At 44.5% G+C, this 17,160-nt stretch overlaps 1 protein-coding gene across 1 annotated transcript in view; it reads left to right on the top strand.

Annotated features, from left to right (window-relative positions):
• LOC146853826 (uncharacterized) overlaps positions 1 to 17,160 on the top strand; it is a 75,484-nt gene that overhangs the window by 12,650 nt on the left and 45,674 nt on the right. The window contains exon 2 of the mRNA XM_085650929.1: positions 5,192 to 5,323. Within this exon, the coding sequence (XP_085507055.1) occupies positions 5,192 to 5,323 (132 nt within the window). The remainder of the gene's footprint in view (positions 1 to 5,191; positions 5,324 to 17,160) is intronic.

Raw genomic sequence — 17,160 nt, 5'->3', positions numbered from 1 at the left:
CCAGGCCCACCCTGGCAATACTGATAACATAGTCCCACACAGTTATATGATACACCCCAGGACACGACAATATCCACAAAATGTAAATACATTCAACGAGAATACTTTTTAGCAGCACTATGGGCCAGAGCCAAGTGGGAAATCCCAATGTCAGCTGTGTTGTGCTTCCGGCACCAAATCAACGTATGGCGCAGCACTGCCAGCCAGTGTTTTGAATCATAGGCGGTCCTCACTCTATCACTATCACTATCACTCCCTCTCGCACACATTCACTCTGCACCACTCTACAGTGCAACAGGTAACCATCTCAGTTCACACAGAATGCTCTCGCACACCCATGCACTCAGCACCCTATTGCGGTGCCACTGATATCTAGTGGGTCGACAGATAACACACTGTGCAAACTTCGTGGCCCCAGCCTCCTTCCACCCTTCAGGTCACCCCCAGTTGTCCTATACCCCTGGATGGCAAATAACAATTTGTGCCTCCCAGACACAAGGCCACAAGTGGCTGAAGTCACTTAGTTTGGGTCTTCTGGAAGCAGGTGAGAATATGTAGCAAGTTTAATTAAGAGGTAGACGTAAACAAGGGGAGTTTAGCAGCCACTGGGGAAGTTCACCCACAGGTGTCAAAACAGAATGGAGTCACGCATTCTTGTGACCCGCTTCCGAACTGTCTCGGAAACATTCCTTTGACCCAGTCAATCTCTCTCGCTACTACCTGGTGCCAAGATGTCATCAGGAGGGGCCAGGTGAGAAAAGGACTGTTGGTCTGCCGCGATGAGGGTCGAAAAGAGAACAACCGATGAATGGGGAGTAACACAGGGGAGCCTCTTGATTGGATGAGGCACCTTGCAGGTACACAATGATGATGGTCGTGCCCAGGCACAGCGTCTGGGGCGCGCTGGTATGAGTCAAACCAGACCCTTCAGATCTAAGTCGCGATGAGTTACAACTTCCGTCCCTCCCTGGAAGTGGGGCACTATGATCGATGCACACTGCATATGTAAGTCCCTCGTATAGTGTAAGTCCCTCGTGGGAGATCTTTGATGTCCCTGAGATCCCCAAGAGAACAGGAGGCCCGCCGACAGACCCTTGGAGAGCACACTTCAGGATATCACACTTCAGCAGGTCTTAGCCCTGGCCAGCCACTACTCTGAGAGGACCCTTTGTCCCCTTCATGGACATAAATCCTCCATGTGCACAACAGAGTCCCCAGACAATGTGCACCACACAGTCCAGTTCTCTGGTCCCACTTCACTGCAAGCGTATCACACCCTTTGCTGAAGAATGGCACCCCTAGTTATAGTGTTGTGTGGCTTTGAAGTAAAGGGCTGGCATAGGGCTTTTCCGTTAAACCCCAGATGTCTGCCCTAAATTGTAGGCATGTCTGCCATGGGGCCGTGGAATGTAGATCTTAATCTTTAGTGGGGCCATGATTCTGCCTGAGAGGCCAAGTGTCAAAAACCTTGCCCTCCCTAGCTTTTCCATCTGACCCTCAAATGGCAGAAGACTGCCACTACCATCATATGTCCATGATTTATGGACTTTGTTGGTAAATGCACAAATGTGCTCCCCCGGCCCCACTGGAACCAGGCACCATGGCACATGAAATTGTGAGAGCAAACAAATGCCCATATTCCATACGTGCCATTTCTATGCGAGTTATGCCAACATCACCTTTACCATTGGAAAGGGTTTGGCACAGTGAATCCATTGATATAAAACATCATAAGGTTGCTCCACTGCAATCCACTATTGCAGCCTGAAGTAATGTCAATCCCTTCCCCGTGTCAACTTATGGGAAGAACAAGTCAACATACACAGGCATTCCTAACAACCTTGGCGCACGTGCACTATTGCACAAACTCACCTGCAATTGCAGGTCGGACACATAGACTCCAACACCCAAGGTGCAAGTGCGCCCACCCCAGTCTGCAACAACAGACTGGACATGGGTTTAATTGGGAATAGGTCAGTCTGCATACTTGCCAGCGATGGCGGCAGCACACTCGATCATGGGCACCAAAGGGGCCTATGCACACACACAGCAGCCTGCACTTCTGGCTGAAATCTGAGTTTATTCAGTCTTGATGCTTGCGCACACCCACATGTCAGCACTGACAGATCGGTCCCCTGGGTTTACCTAGTCCTTGGCCCCTGTAGGAGCAAGCATGCACCCACCACCCGGTCCGGCTAGCTGGGCCCGGGTAGACCCTTGATGAATACCATTGTGCACACCCGGTCTGGTACAGCGGACTAAGCACCTTGCCACTAGCACCCTAGGTGCCAGCACGCGAACACAGGCCTGCCTTGGCTTGCCTGACCCGGGTATTAGAACACTGGTGTAGCCTGGATGTACTCACTGGCCTGCTTCGGCAAGCCGTGCACCTATCAGCACTGCTATAGGTGTCAGGGTGCAACCTCGCGCCTGCAACTGGAAGCTGGACTCGTATTCGAAAAAGCACAAGTGTCGGTGCGCACACCCAAGCCTAAATCCCAGGCTGGGCGCTTAGTCAACACTCCACAGGAGTAAATGCACATTCCCCCGGTCTGCCTTTGCAGACCCGCCTATGTTCCAGAACACCATGTCCGTGTGTCTCCCTAACCTGGATAGGAAGCCGCGTGCACATCCATACAACCTCACCAGTAAGGATGTGCTCGGAGCCCTGAGGCCTCATAAGAGAAGTGGCAACACCCCAGGAGTATCCTCCTGGGGAGAGCCAAACTCCAAGGCAGACCCCCCCACCCCTCCCACTCGTGGTGGGTTTCTTACTAATTGAGCTGGGAACATCTATATGTACCAGCCTACTACCCCACTTAGGGCTGGCTGACGCAAAAGGGATGCCAACCAATGCAGGGACACAATGACTCACCACCGACCTGTACTCACAGCCTGATGCATGGTTGGCCGGCTGTCTGGTCGGTGGCAACCCTCAGTACGTTGTCCCACTACTAGCCAGAGCTGCACCCACCCCGGTTATGTGGAGTACCTGTTTACAGGGCGCACAATGTTACAGCACCTGAATCTACTGTGTATGCAGCTCTCTGGTCAATGCGGGCGAGGTCAGCGTGAGCACCTACACTTGCATTACAGTGAGAAGGTGCCCCAAGGTCATGCAGAGAGAGTCAGAAAGGACTAGGAGGAAAAAGTTAAACTTGTTGGGCTAATATACCCTCCTAAAGGCCATGTTCAACAGTAGTGAAAAACGAATTTGAGAGTTTTTCACCACCAGGACATGTAAAACTTAAAAGCACATTTCCTACCTTTTAATAACATAGCACCCTGTCCAATAGGCTACTTAGGGCCTACGTAGGAGTGACTTATATGTAATAAAAGAGGAGCTTAATGCTTGGCCAGGGGTTTTAAATGGCAAGTTGGCAGGACAGTGCAACACTACATTCATGCTGCAATGGCAGCCCTGGGACAAGTTTTAAGGTGCTACTTAGGTGGGTGGCAAAATAATTGCTGCACGCACACAGGTAGCATTTAATTTACTGGCTCCGGGTATATGGTCTACCACGCTACAAGAGACTTACACGTAAATTAAATATGCCAATTAAGTATATATCAATCAAACCATGTATAGGGGAGTGAGCACAAGCACTGATTAGCAGTGGTAAAATGCACAGAGTCCAAAGGCCAACAATAAATAATTCAGCAAAATTGCAGGCAAGCAGGCACAAAAACTTTAAGGGAAGACAATCCTAAGGCTGATTGGTCTGGCATGTGACGACCCCCAGCTGGAAGTGGGGAGAACTACCCAATCTACTGGGAATTCTCTACACTAAGGCGGAAGAACATGGAGAGGCCATCAGCATTTGCGTGGTCTGACCCAGGTTGATGTTCCACCCTAAAGTCCATTATGTGTAGGCAGATGGGCCATCTCAACAACTTTGGATTCTCACCGCTCATTTGCATCAGCCACCTGAGGGACCTGTAGTCTGTCTAAACAAAACAGTCAGTCCCAGACAGGTTATGTCTCAGCTTCTTCAGTGCCCAAACCACAGCAAAGGCCCAAACAAACATTTGTCAAGCAAGTGGGAAAGATAAGAGTGTCTGACTCCTTCAGGTGAGACAAAAAGGCATCATCTCTAAAGATGCAGTAAAGATATCTGAGTGCAAGTCCACTTTGCATTAATTTAAAAGTGCATTTCCATCAATTTGCTACACCTGCACACAGTTCCCATGAAGGGAACCAATCAGGCTAAGGTACATTCTGATTAGGCTGCACACTTTATTTTTACAAGCTAGAATACAACAGAATCTCTCCTAAGCGTCCTTCAGCTCCAGTATCTGCACATAAGAAGATACTTTTATTCCAAAACATCCTCTCCCCAGAAGCACATTAGTAGATACTTCGAGGATTGCGTAAACTAAACATTCACACGAGAAAGCAAATTAAAAGATACATCATTCAAGGTTCCTGGTACAGCTTCTCTCCTTCAATGAAAAAGAAGATACACAACAAAGAATACATGGGAAAAAAATATTGACCATTTTATGACGAGGCCTATGTTAACTACATTAGAACATGTAAAGTGTACGGTGAACACATTTGTGTGTTGCAGGTTACTGTTGTTAGGTGTGCAAAACATTTAATTATTAAAACATTTCTTCCAACAACAGTGTGTCACTGTCTTATGTGGATGGCCGTAAAATTCTTCACTACACTGTGGACACCTTTTATCTTCAGTGAGTTTTACAGAAGAGTTTATGACCTGTTAACACTTGAATTCTTAGTCTATACTTTCATGTGTTTTCAGAAAACACCTCTACTTTATGTACCCTGTAACTTACACGTACTAAAGCACGCCCGCCTTCCCGCCAACTGCTGCTGCGACTCCCTCATCTGTAAATCTTCCAGTTGTGAATATAACCCTAATTGTGAATTATTTTTTTGCAGAGTTTTATTTAGCGCGAACTTGACCCGAATCCAATCAGGTATCAGAGCGCTTTACATAGCACCAGTTACATTACATGAGGACACACATTCATTTTTGTGTTAGGCACTGGTGTGTAGAACTGACTCGTGTGCTGTATTTCCTAAAACCCTCTTGCGTGTACAGCACTAAATAAATAAATATATTAGATGTTTGTCTAAACACACGTTGTCACCTTCTTCTTGACCTCCTGTAACAGCGTTACGTCTGGTGATAAAAACTTTGGCTGACATTTTGTTTTCTGTCAGATCACTCAGGTCATCGTTGGTTGCCTCCAGATCGCAGTGGGAATTTGTCTACGGTATTTGTTGCTATCGTGTGATGAATTTATCTACACCCCATCAGTCTTCTACACTGCAGCCTACTGGGCCGGAGTCCAAGTGAGTACATGTGCTCTTGTTGCAGATGGAAGAGCTTAAGTGGATGAAAATAAAATGGGAGTGACAAATGGGTGAAGACCTCTGTGGTCCATGCACTGGTTATCTGGCAGCCATGAGGTGGAAGAAGGGTGACCGTCTACTCTATGGGTAAGGTTTAGAGACATGCTTGGCTTGAGACCTGTATTTGTTTCTTGGTATGTAGATCTGTTGAGAATTGAAGAGCAGAGGGTAGGTTCTGTAGTCATCAAGTGCAAAGGTATGAATGTTATTCCCTCTGGTGTAGAATGACTCTGTGGTGCCCAAGGATTGGCATGGAACCAGTATAGACCAGGCTACTCCAGCAAGTAGCCCGGGAGCTACTTGTAGCTCTGCAGCTTCCTGTGAGTAGGTCCCATATGTGTAGCCCAACCTAGTAAATGAAAACCTTTGTTTGGTTGAATTAGGTAGGATCCCAAAATTAAAAAAGATGTGTAAGCTGGTGTTTGCAAAAAAATATATTTAAGGCTGTCATTTAAATGCTTATTAATTCTGCATTGAGGAGTCTTGTCACTGATGTTGCTTATTAGATGTCAAGTTGCATTATGTTTATACTGCTATGACATGTAGAGGCCTCCAAAATTGAAATCGATATGACTTTGCATGACAAGTTTGCTGGTGACCCTGCCTGATGCACTGAGATGGTCTGTGTTACTAATCCTGCATGCAATAAATCCTGCATGCAATAGCTACTAGTGGGATCATGTTTGCAGTGGTCACTATTGTAACTGTAATCATTTGTGCAGTAGCTTTAGATGATGTTTCCTGCAGATAAGTTGTTATCACTATAAATAAAAAGAAAGGTTGGAGATCCCTGTCATATATCAACCCAACCATGAACATGTCAGAAGGGCACTCTCTGATCAGGGCGCCTACAGGAGAAAGTGCACAATCGGACCGCTTAGGACTAGACTGCGTGGGACATGTTTTTATATTATATGTTTTACCCTCCTTTGTCGTTGATGTACAATTATTTGCATCACTAGGGGAGCATTCGCATTAGACTTCTTGCAGGTGGAAGCTAATTCAACCCACCCAGTTCATCTGGGATAAGAGGAGGGTATATCTGGTTCCAATGATCTGGTGAGGACTGGGTGCAAACCCCCCAGTGAACAAAATGTAGTGTTTAAGGAGAGTGTCGTCTTTATGAGTGAAGGCAACAATTTATTAGTGCCTCGTACACCGATGAATCAGAATTTCCATTTGCAGAACGTCTTAATCTATAGTACGGCAGCAGAGTGTAGGGGGACCAAGGTACGGTAAGTCATGTATGGCCAGTATTGGAAGCTGTAAATAGCTGTTTGCACAACTATACATTTGCCAGTGAACTTTGAAAAGTTCACAACTTTGCATTGTCATGAATTGCTTACTCTCAAAACTTTAACTGGGGGAATATTGCAGCAAACATCTTTTTAAAGAATATTTTTTCCCACAATACTTCTTTTGGAAGAGCACTCTTCCTCACAAGTGGCTTCTAGGTATGGATGTTTACTGTAAAACCTACTGTTGTGGGATTTGTTCTTGCATTTTTTTAAAACCCTTTATTTACTCTACAGAGGAAGACCTCAAGGACCTTGCACAACTGCTGTCAATATTAAAGGAAGTTATTTTGACGGAGCATCCATCCTGATCTGCCAGTTAGACCCCGAAGCATGACAATATTGGGTCACTTTTGCGAGACGCCTTGACCTTAAATGACATCTGCGTCCTTAGACATGATACAATTGCACCATAACATAACCATGGTGGGCGCTTAGTCTGATTGTCTTCAGACTTATTGCATCCTCCGAATCTAACCATCTGAAGATATCGTGGTGTGGTTCAGTGACGGTGCATCCCACATGAAGTGTTGGATGCACCATCCTATCAGGCTCATGGCTCCTCTGCTCCATTCACAGATGGGGGGACAGCAGAGTTTTCGACTTGGAGCCTCAGCTGACGTCCACTATAGTCACAATGAAAGGGCGGCTTGACTGTCACTCTTTGTCCTGCAAGGGACCGCCATACAAGACATGGTACTGGTTATGGTAATCTCCCGATGGCCCTCACATGTGGGGTGAAAGCTCTCTGCTCTCCCACTGTGGGAGTTTTTTTCTTGCCAAACAAAATACTTTTCTGTGAGATTGCATCAAACGTGGTGCGCAAGGGATGAGTGCCTTCAGGGGAGCCCCTGCAGAGGTGACGTCACGGAAGGCTCAGACATCCCTGCCAGGCAGGCTTGGCTCTCTAAATTTAGCAGGCTGTCCTATCGGTAGATCAGACTGCGGGGTTGATGCACGCTTCATATACATTCAGAGGCTGGTACCACTGTGTTTTATGTTTCCAGCATACTTTTATTTTCACGATGCTTGTCAAAAGTTATTTTAGTGTTTTTAGCTTGAAGCAAACCTGCCGCCTTCTCGCTTACTGGATTTGGCGCTTTGTTACCCAAGGCTATGCTGCTGTTTCTTTGAAAGTTTTTTTTAAAACTTTTTTTTTATAAAGCACCGTTTTCGTGTTTCAAGATTTCGCGACCTTGTAGGTTTGCGTCATTCAAATTTGCTGCCAACTAGGTGGTTTTAAGACAGACCCAGCCAAGGTGGAAACAAAGTTCCACTTCAAACATCCGGTCCGATAGCTCTGTTGCGTTTGTGTTCTGCTGCAGGAATTTGTTTTGAGGCTTCAGACAACCCTGTCTGCCCTGAATGAAAGAGGAACAATAGCGCATGCTATTTGTAGCCCAATGAAGGTTCAAGGGCGTGGCAACAGATGCTACATCACACAGGTGTTCAGGTCTCGGCTAGGCAGCGAAGAGGCTGTTGCATTCAATATGTGGGCTTCAGCCCTCTATAGGCTGCCATTCGCGGGCTCCGTCGTCAGAGGCCGGGCCTCTTAAGAGTTTGCATGTGGAAATGTTCCCCACTGGTTCGTAAGCCCTGTATAAACAAAGCGCGAGCACATTTAACTTTACCTGTAGAGCATCCCGAGACAACGAATGCCTCATTCCACACAGCCCCAAATGACTTACCTTGAGCTGCCTGAAATCAACGCGCCACCTCCCCCAGCAGAGCCCACGGTGAAACCTCAAAGCGTTGATCAATCCAACCGCCTGAAGCTGGAATCATCTCAAGACTCGAGCGCTCCTGCAAGGGAGGCAGAAACAGCTCCTGGATGCCATTCACACTGTTTTAGCCAAAATCAGAGGGGGAGAGGGGGAGGGGGGGATGAAGGGGTGAGAGGACAGAAAATAGAAACAACATAATTTCACCTCCACGAAGGCTGCTTCCTCAGCACTACAGTAGGTAGACAACAAGCATTCAACTGTGCATAATTCAATTTAACGCCACACAATTAAATGACACACAATGCCACAACACACAAATCCATGCCACATAATTCCACAACACATTTCAACATCTCATAATTCCACACCACACAAGTCAACTGAACACACTTCCACTCCACATCATTCCACTTCATGCCACATAACCACAATCCAATAAATTGAGCTCCACATATTTCCACTCTGCTGTATGCCACCTAATTCCACTACACATTATACCAGTCCACGCAACATAATTACACTCCACTCCAAACCATATAATTCCACTCCACGCAATACAATCTAACTCCAGATAATTCTACAACACATAATTCCAGTCCATCCTACATAATTCCACTTCACACCACACATTTACACTCCAAAAACATCCACTCAACTCCAAAACACAAAATTCAACTTTGCAACATCTCACATAATTCCACACCACATAATACCACTCCAAACCATGCTACATAATTAACTTCCATATAATTCCACTTCACACCATCCCACATATTTCCCCTCCACATAATTCCATACCACACCATGCCACATATTTACACACAATGCCACACAATTCAACACCCCACAATTCAGCGCCACACAGTTCAACACCACGACACATATTTACACTCCATATAATACCACTCAACACCCCATAATTCACCTCCACCTAATTACACTCTACTCAATACCACATACATACACCCCACATAAATCCACTCTTTGTCACTGAACAACAATCTGCATAAATTAACTACACACCATGCCACATAATTCCACTCAGCGCCACACAACTCCATGCCACACAATTCAAATCCACACAGTTCCATTCCACACCACATAATTCTACACCAAACCACATAATTCCACTCTCTCTCTCTCTTACTCCCACTCTCTCTTTCTCTCTCATCCTCCTGTAGTTATGGTTAGGTCAGACTTTCAATTGAAAAGGCATTTTTTTGTTTTTATAACATTAGCAGCAGCGTTTTTGAATCGCCACAAAACATTCCAATAAATGGTTAAGACGCATGATAGGTTTTGTGCTGTTCCATCAAAGGTGAGGGAAATAGCTGGGTGTCCTTTGGCTATTTTATATCTTATAGGGTTCTTTGGTCTCCTCTACAGAAAAACGGATGAACACAATTACACTACACGTGACATGAACATTGAACTTTCAAGGAAGGCAGGGCCGGACTGGCCGTAGTAGTTCCCATCTTTTCTTCCTGAAACCTTTACTGCTCCATCTCCACTGGAACCCGACATCTTTTACTCTTGGGTCCTGCGCTGCCCCCTTCTCCCACAGGGTGCTGCTTCCCCAGCCTCTAGGGTACTTCCGAAAGGACTCTGTACTTCTTTCCCAGCCCCCTTCATGCTCCTTTGGACTCTGTGCTGCTCCTTCTCGACCATGTGGTGGTCCCCCCTGCACCCTGTGCTGATCCCCACCCTAGACTTCTTCCCTACATCCTTAACCCTATACTTCTCTGTGTCGCTCTCACCCTGGGCAGCCTGCCTACCCAGTTGGACCTTGCCCAGCCTCCCACACCGGTCTGTCCAATGCGCCAGCTCTGGAGAGAGGATATTTACCACATGCCCTCTTGGACCCTGCTTCCTTCCCTCTGTTCTTGTTCTACCCTTGCACACCCTTCCATGAGATTGCCCATTATGTGAATAGGTTTGGAAGCTTCCACTGATGATACTCTTGTATTTACTCTAGGAGAGAGAAAATTGTCCACTGTCGAGCGCCTTGATGTGTCTGTTCTGTGTACGAGGGACGCTTGCACCACAAATGCCCATGTGTTACTTGTTTGTGTGTGAGGGAAGCTTGCACTTTTTTTGTTCAAGTGATATGCCATTTCCATGGGTTTCAGTAGTGCTTCCTAAAACACCATTATCCTCTCAGCCACTATCCATTTTCTACTTGGAAACTCAACAATTCATTCATCTATGCACTCACCCATTCAGCATTCCATCAACCCACTCACTCACCTACCTATTCTTCCAAGCCGTGCCCTCATTCATCTGTTCAGCTTATCCAACTATGTGCTCACTATCAATGCCTCGAGTCACAAAATTATCCATCCATCCATCCATCAATGCACTCACTCACTCATCCATTCAGCCATTGACTCATTCTGACATTCACCCACTCACCATCACATACAGAAACTCGGCAATCAACGAAGCAGTAATTCAACTTTTAAAAAACAAACACTTATTGCCTTTATCAGTGCTTGTTTATATTGCGTTTAATACTGGTCTTCATCTTGTTTCAAGCCTTGTCAGTTTTGGAAGATAAGGGAATAGAAGGACATAGCTGGTGATAAGGAGTTTTTTCTAGAATACAACAATCAACAGAGCCAGCAGGATGGCTCAGTGAGATGAACGCTTCCAACTGCCAAAGTGTGGCATGCTGGGAGGTCACAAGTTTGAAAAGCGACAGTGCAGGCCCGGCCTCCCATCATTCCATAGGTTGGTAACGTATATTGGTGTAACATATGGTCTTCAGCTCCTTTGGCACTAGGGTGGTACATACATCAATCAATTATTGGATATATTAATGGCACAGTTATTGGGCCTGTAAACAAATCATACACAAATAGGTTATCTAAATGCATTTTCAAACAGCCAAGTCTTCAAGTGACGTTTGAAGGAAAATTCGTCCATTATTGAGCATTATTGAGAGAGTTCCAAGTAGTTTCTGCAAGGAACAAAAAAGACGAACCGCCCCATGTTTTCCTCTCAGTCCTCGGTTCCACTTCCAGCAGTGCATCAGAAGAGCGCAGAGGTCGGGCCGGATGATAAGGCTTAATCCTTTCCATAAGGTACTGAGGCCCGGAGTGGTAGAAGGCTCTCTGGATCAGGACTAGACCCTTAAACTTGACTATCTTTGATGGGAAGCCAGTGTAGCTCCTTAAGATACTGCTGCATGTGGCTTCTTTTAGGCACTTTTAAAAGAAGCTGAGCTGCCGCATTCTGGATGACCTGCAGTCTTTCAGCCGGTGTGCTGGTAGGCCTGTATAAAGGTAGTACAAGTCGAGACATGAGAAGGGCATGAACTATCATTTCCAGATAATGCCCGGTAGAAGACAGAGGAAGTTCCTCAAGGATCTCAGAAGGTTGTAACACACACCAACAACGGCACTAACCTGAACGTTCAAAGAGATTTTATTATCGAATTTACTCTGAGATTCTTTGCAGCAGAGGCAGGTGGAGGAGGAAGGTGAGTAGGCCAACATCCCATATCGGTGGGGGGAAATCGAACATTAATATCTCGGTTTTACTAGTGTTATATTGCAAATTGCTCCTGCATGTCTGTTGAAGTACAGCAGAGAGACAAACCTTACAGTTGATTAGGGAAGTGGGAGCATTTTTGTCCCTCATGAGGACAATCTGAGTGTCATCGGCGTATGGCACCATTTGCACGCCAAAGGATTCGATACATGCTGCAAGTCGTGTCATGTACACACTAAACAAAGTAGGGCTCAGAACCGACCCATGGGTAATGCCGAAAACTAAAAACTTAGGTTCTGACAAGTAAGGCGCCATCCAGACTGCCTGACTGCGGTCAGAAAGAGAGCAGAGAAGCCAGTCCAAGGCGGACCAACCTACTCCAATGTTTCCTAGTCGGTGCAGTAGGGTGGAGTGGCACGCAATATCAAAAGCGACTGAAAGGTGCAGGAGAAGCAATGACACTTGCTAGCCCTGGTCCACCGCCATCTTAATGGTATCCAAAACCTCAACCAAAGGGGATTCTATACTAAATCCTGGTCTGGAACCAGACTGGGAAGGGTACAGTAACTGGTGTTATTCCAGGTCTTCAGAGAGTTGCTTGTTAACCCACTTCTCCAGATTCTTAGAAAAGAACGGTAACAGTGAGATGGGACGAAAAGTAGCCAGTACCAACCTATCTGCTGATGGCTCCTTTAAGAGGGGCACATGTTTTGCCTGTTTCCAACAGCTGGGCAATGTGACCATGCTAAGGGAACCATTTAGGAGAATGTTGAGGATGGGATTAATAATCTTACAGTTGGCCACCAAAATATGCAGTGGGCACGGATCATCAGGAGAACCGGATTTGCAGGATCCTAACGCATGTTTGAGTCAGACAATGAAAGGGGTCTGAACTCAGATAGAGACTGAGATAAAGCTTGAGAGGTGGTAAGCGTCAGCTCTCTCCCCCCCCCCCCCCCCCGGCAAGTCTTAAGAGCTACTATTTCCTGAAATTGTCTCTACAATGCCACTGATTTTATTGTCAAAAAAGTCAAATAGCTGTGAGCAAAGCTTTGGAGAAGGTTCAGCGGCTATTTAGAGAGCATCTGGATGAGCGCATTTTCTCACTATTTTAAAGACATCTCTGGGCCTGCAGTCCGAATAAATATGCAATTCAATATTATAGGACTTCAAGTATAAAAATGAAGTCCCTTTCTACAAAGTTCAGAGACATCAATGTTTAATTTGAGTCGGTGGCAGCCCGTGGGGGGCATCGGCACCTGTGGGGACCGCAACTTAACGGGTGTGGCAGGTGAGGGGGTAAATTAATCTTTTTAAAAGTATTAAAAAAATTCATTACCTGTAGGCTGGCCGGCCAGCTGGCTGGCCGCCACCTCTCGGTCCTCTTCGGCTTCTCAGAACACAGCATGAAGCAGGAACCAGGAAGTATACATGCTCCCAGACTCCCCTAACCAATCACGAAGCTGCCTTACAGTATCGTTGTGATTGGTCTGAGTGCTGTGGTTTGGAGAGGGACTGGGAGGCTGTGCATGTTCTCCACCCAGGCTGTGCATTACAGCCGGTGGGGAAGATGCAAAGTGCACATGACTTTAGAGTGTGCTCACCACTGATCCCCCTGGCCCCCTGCTCTGGTCCTCCCCGCACCTAAGCAGGAACGGAAAACTAAAATGATAACATTTGTTATTATAATTTATTTTTCCTTTTCAGACTGCTCACGGAGCAGTGGGCTGACGCTCCTCCTCCTTACTGGAGAAGCCGCTGCTGATCGGCACTTACTTTCCCAAATCACATACCTTCTGGTAGCAAGAGAGGGTAAAAGACAGAAATCTGAAAGACAGAGGAAGAGAAAGACGGAAAAACAGTCACAAAAGGAGAATGCTGGCACCTGCACGAGTTAGATAAAGGGTCAGAGAGTGTTTTATGGATTAAGGAAGCATTAAGTGGATTCAAGATCACCAGTCTTGGCATTCAGCGTGCGCGAGGTGCGCGAGCCAACAGATTGACAGGGAGAGCTGAGCCAGAGCCAAGCCAAGAGTCTGGCTCAGCTCTTAGAACTCAAGCACGAGGGTAGCCCTGAAAATGTTTGCTATGTAAATTACAGAAACATCATGTAAATTATTGTACAATCGCTTCAAAGTTAAAAAAAAAAAGTGCAGAAAAAGGTAATATAAATAGAACTAACAATGGAACCTTCTATTTTGCCAGCACCTGAAATTAATATCACCCTTTAGTATCTTTCCCACAATGATATGCTATTATACATAAATCAAGGGGATGTGTGCATTCTGAGTAGCACCCATTGTAACAATGCTAGTTCCCTAGGGAACATAATCAGATGAATCAAACAGAAGCTAAGATGCACCACAAATTTATAAACAGTGTCAATATATCTATATCAAAATCAATTTCAGAGGACAAAGTAATCCTTGATTTCAGTTTCTTTATTCCAAATTCATTGGACAATGCAATGCGATACAGCCGACGCGTTTCGTCCTAACACAGGACTTCTTCAGGGCTGTTCAAAAAAATACATAGATACAATACAATTACAAACAAATCATATGATTAAAAAAATATCCTATACTAGATATTGGTCTAACACACTGAGCCTACATGCTGACAGACAATTTTACATAAATTCTATTAAGTTGAAAACAATCATTTGAAATCCAATACCAACATATCGAGAGTTATCGTATTATATCTCATGTCCATAATTTCTCAATAGACCCCACATTGAAAACACAGCTAGACATGTTTGTATTTATTAAAATATATATATATGAGAGATTCCTGTTTGAAGTCATCTTGCATATGCATCCAGAAACACAGAAAAAAGAAGGGGAAGAAAAGAGAAGAGGGAAAAAAAGGGAGAAAAAAAAAAAGGGAGAGCAGGTGGGGGCAGACAGAAAGGAGTAGGGAGAATTATACTGCCATTCACTAGGTTTGTTCGAGCTAAGTTATATTTTATAAAAGGGAGATAATCCTTATTGTTAGGTTTTTGTGTACAGACCCTAAGGGTCAAAGCCGGACCATACACTATAATGAGTATATAATGTACCTACCAAAAATTAGCGGATAAGTCACTTCTAAATTTATCAATTTGAGTTTATGCGATAGAGGCTGAAAATCTTCTGTCCAACTTCTTTTGATCCATATAGTTTAGTCTGTAATATGAGATGAATAGCCTTTCAATAAGACAGAATACGTATAATGTTAATGTATATCTTATAAGTATTGTAAGTGGGCACAAAATCCACAGTAAAAGCTGTCCACATATAACCAAATAGTATCTATTTAACAGGACATTTAAATTCAAAATATACGGTAAGAACCCATGTTCGGTCCATAAAACACGTACCTATATATGAATATGGAATGTTCAAAACCATGTTCTTTATAAAGTAATGTTCAGGAATTATTTTTCAGCTGAATTTGATAGAAGAAAAGTGATCCACTCACAAATATGGAGAGGGCACATGAACCGATCTAAAAGAGGAGAGGCAAACAGAGTAAGGCATGAACTGTAAATTGTTTTGGAGCCTAACCCTATTGTATATACTAACATAAAATTGATGCGTGAGATTCAAAGACAAGATCCACTCCACAAAATATTCCCCAGTGTTTGATCTCTATATTCTTCCATTTAGCGTACCTTCTACATCTTAGAAGGACCTGATATAGAATATAAGGTGAGAAGCATTCAGGACCTATATTAAGATCCACTGCGTGCTAGAATGACTAGTGCCTATGTGCCATTCTCACGTCATGAGCCCATCTTTGAGCCATGTTCAGACCCAATCTATCATCCTAATTTAAGCAGAGTTCCTCTAATCAGATCAAGAAGAAAATACTGTCTCAAAGTCACTAATCTCGCTGATTCCTTAACGAAGCCTGCGGTAGTAACCTATCGCTTACAGAATGGTAGAACCAGCATGCGCTTACCGTAATCTGCTGGTTACGAAAGGCGAGCTGCAAGACAATCCACGGCAACAGAAACGGTCCCTCAATCAGGAATCCCATTTTGCAGAAAAGCACTTGCTTTATATATTTAAAATGGCCCGGCAAGTTCAAACACCTGTGTAGGGTTACGGGGCGACGCCCCTTGTAGATCACATGGTTTCTGGCGTAACAGTCGTGGCCATCTTTGAATGGTGTGTCCTGATCACATATATAGAGTGATGAAAGACCAACAAGGTTCATAGGCGATATATGTCTAACAAAATCCACTTTATTAAGTCTAATATTTAGATTTGTTTAGTAGTGCTAATAGCGTTCGTGATTAGTTAACTGAAAGGTAATTTCCTTTCATCAAGGTATTACGTAAGAAGAAATTTCGCATTCGAGAGCCCTTGCGGGTCATGTGATTATCGGCATAAATGGCGTGGCCATCTTGGAATATATACAGTCCCTATTAGAGAGTGGGGAGCCACCAATTGGTGTGTTATGAAAAAACCGAGCCTCTACGTGGCACCTGTAAAATTGCAAGCGCAGTGCACGAACTGCAAATAAGAGGTTTAAAAGTGTATTGGGGCTGAATAAGAAAAAGGAACAAAAAAAGAGGGTGGACCTCGGTCTAATTCCCGATCTAGCACGGGATATGACGGTCTCTCTATAATGTCCATATAGATTGCTTGTAATAATAACTAATGTTTATTTATTAAGTTCGAGATGCGAATCTTATAATATATATTGATCAGAAGTAACATCAGTGTGGTATTCAGGAAGCGTATACAGGTGAATTACTCTGTTTGGCGGCCATCTTGGAGTGGGTTCATATCAATGAACATATAGGCAAAAGTGATTATACACCACTCTAGGGGCAACATAATAATCCTAGTCTCAGAACCTATATTATCTCGTGCTTCAACATTTCGGATAAACGAAATCAAGTGTTCACAAAACCTACATTGCGATGTTCCCTTTAGTGAATTAACAGTATAATGGAAGGTACTCCATATAAGTTCAATACTTGAATTCGTATATAGAAAGAAGATAGTGTAAGAGTTGGGGAAAGATTGAAATGACAGTAAGAGCTAAAAACAACAGATTTGCATGCTTTAATATACATGTTATGTTACCAGTGACTAGTGTCGGGCGTGCCAAAGTTGGGGCAGAGTTTTATAGGAAATAATGCATCTCATTGTCACTATTATGTCCCATCTCAACACTCCGTAATCTACATATCCATTCTGCTTCCTTCTTCCTGAGTGTGAGTTCTCTATTTCCACCCCTGGGGTGTACTGGGACATGATCTATACCCATA

Source organism: Triturus cristatus, chromosome 4_1 (genome assembly GCF_964204655.1).
Source record: "Triturus cristatus chromosome 4_1, aTriCri1.1, whole genome shotgun sequence".
NCBI lineage: Eukaryota > Metazoa > Chordata > Amphibia > Caudata > Salamandridae > Triturus > Triturus cristatus.
This window is presented reverse-complemented; position numbering and strand designations above follow the sequence as displayed.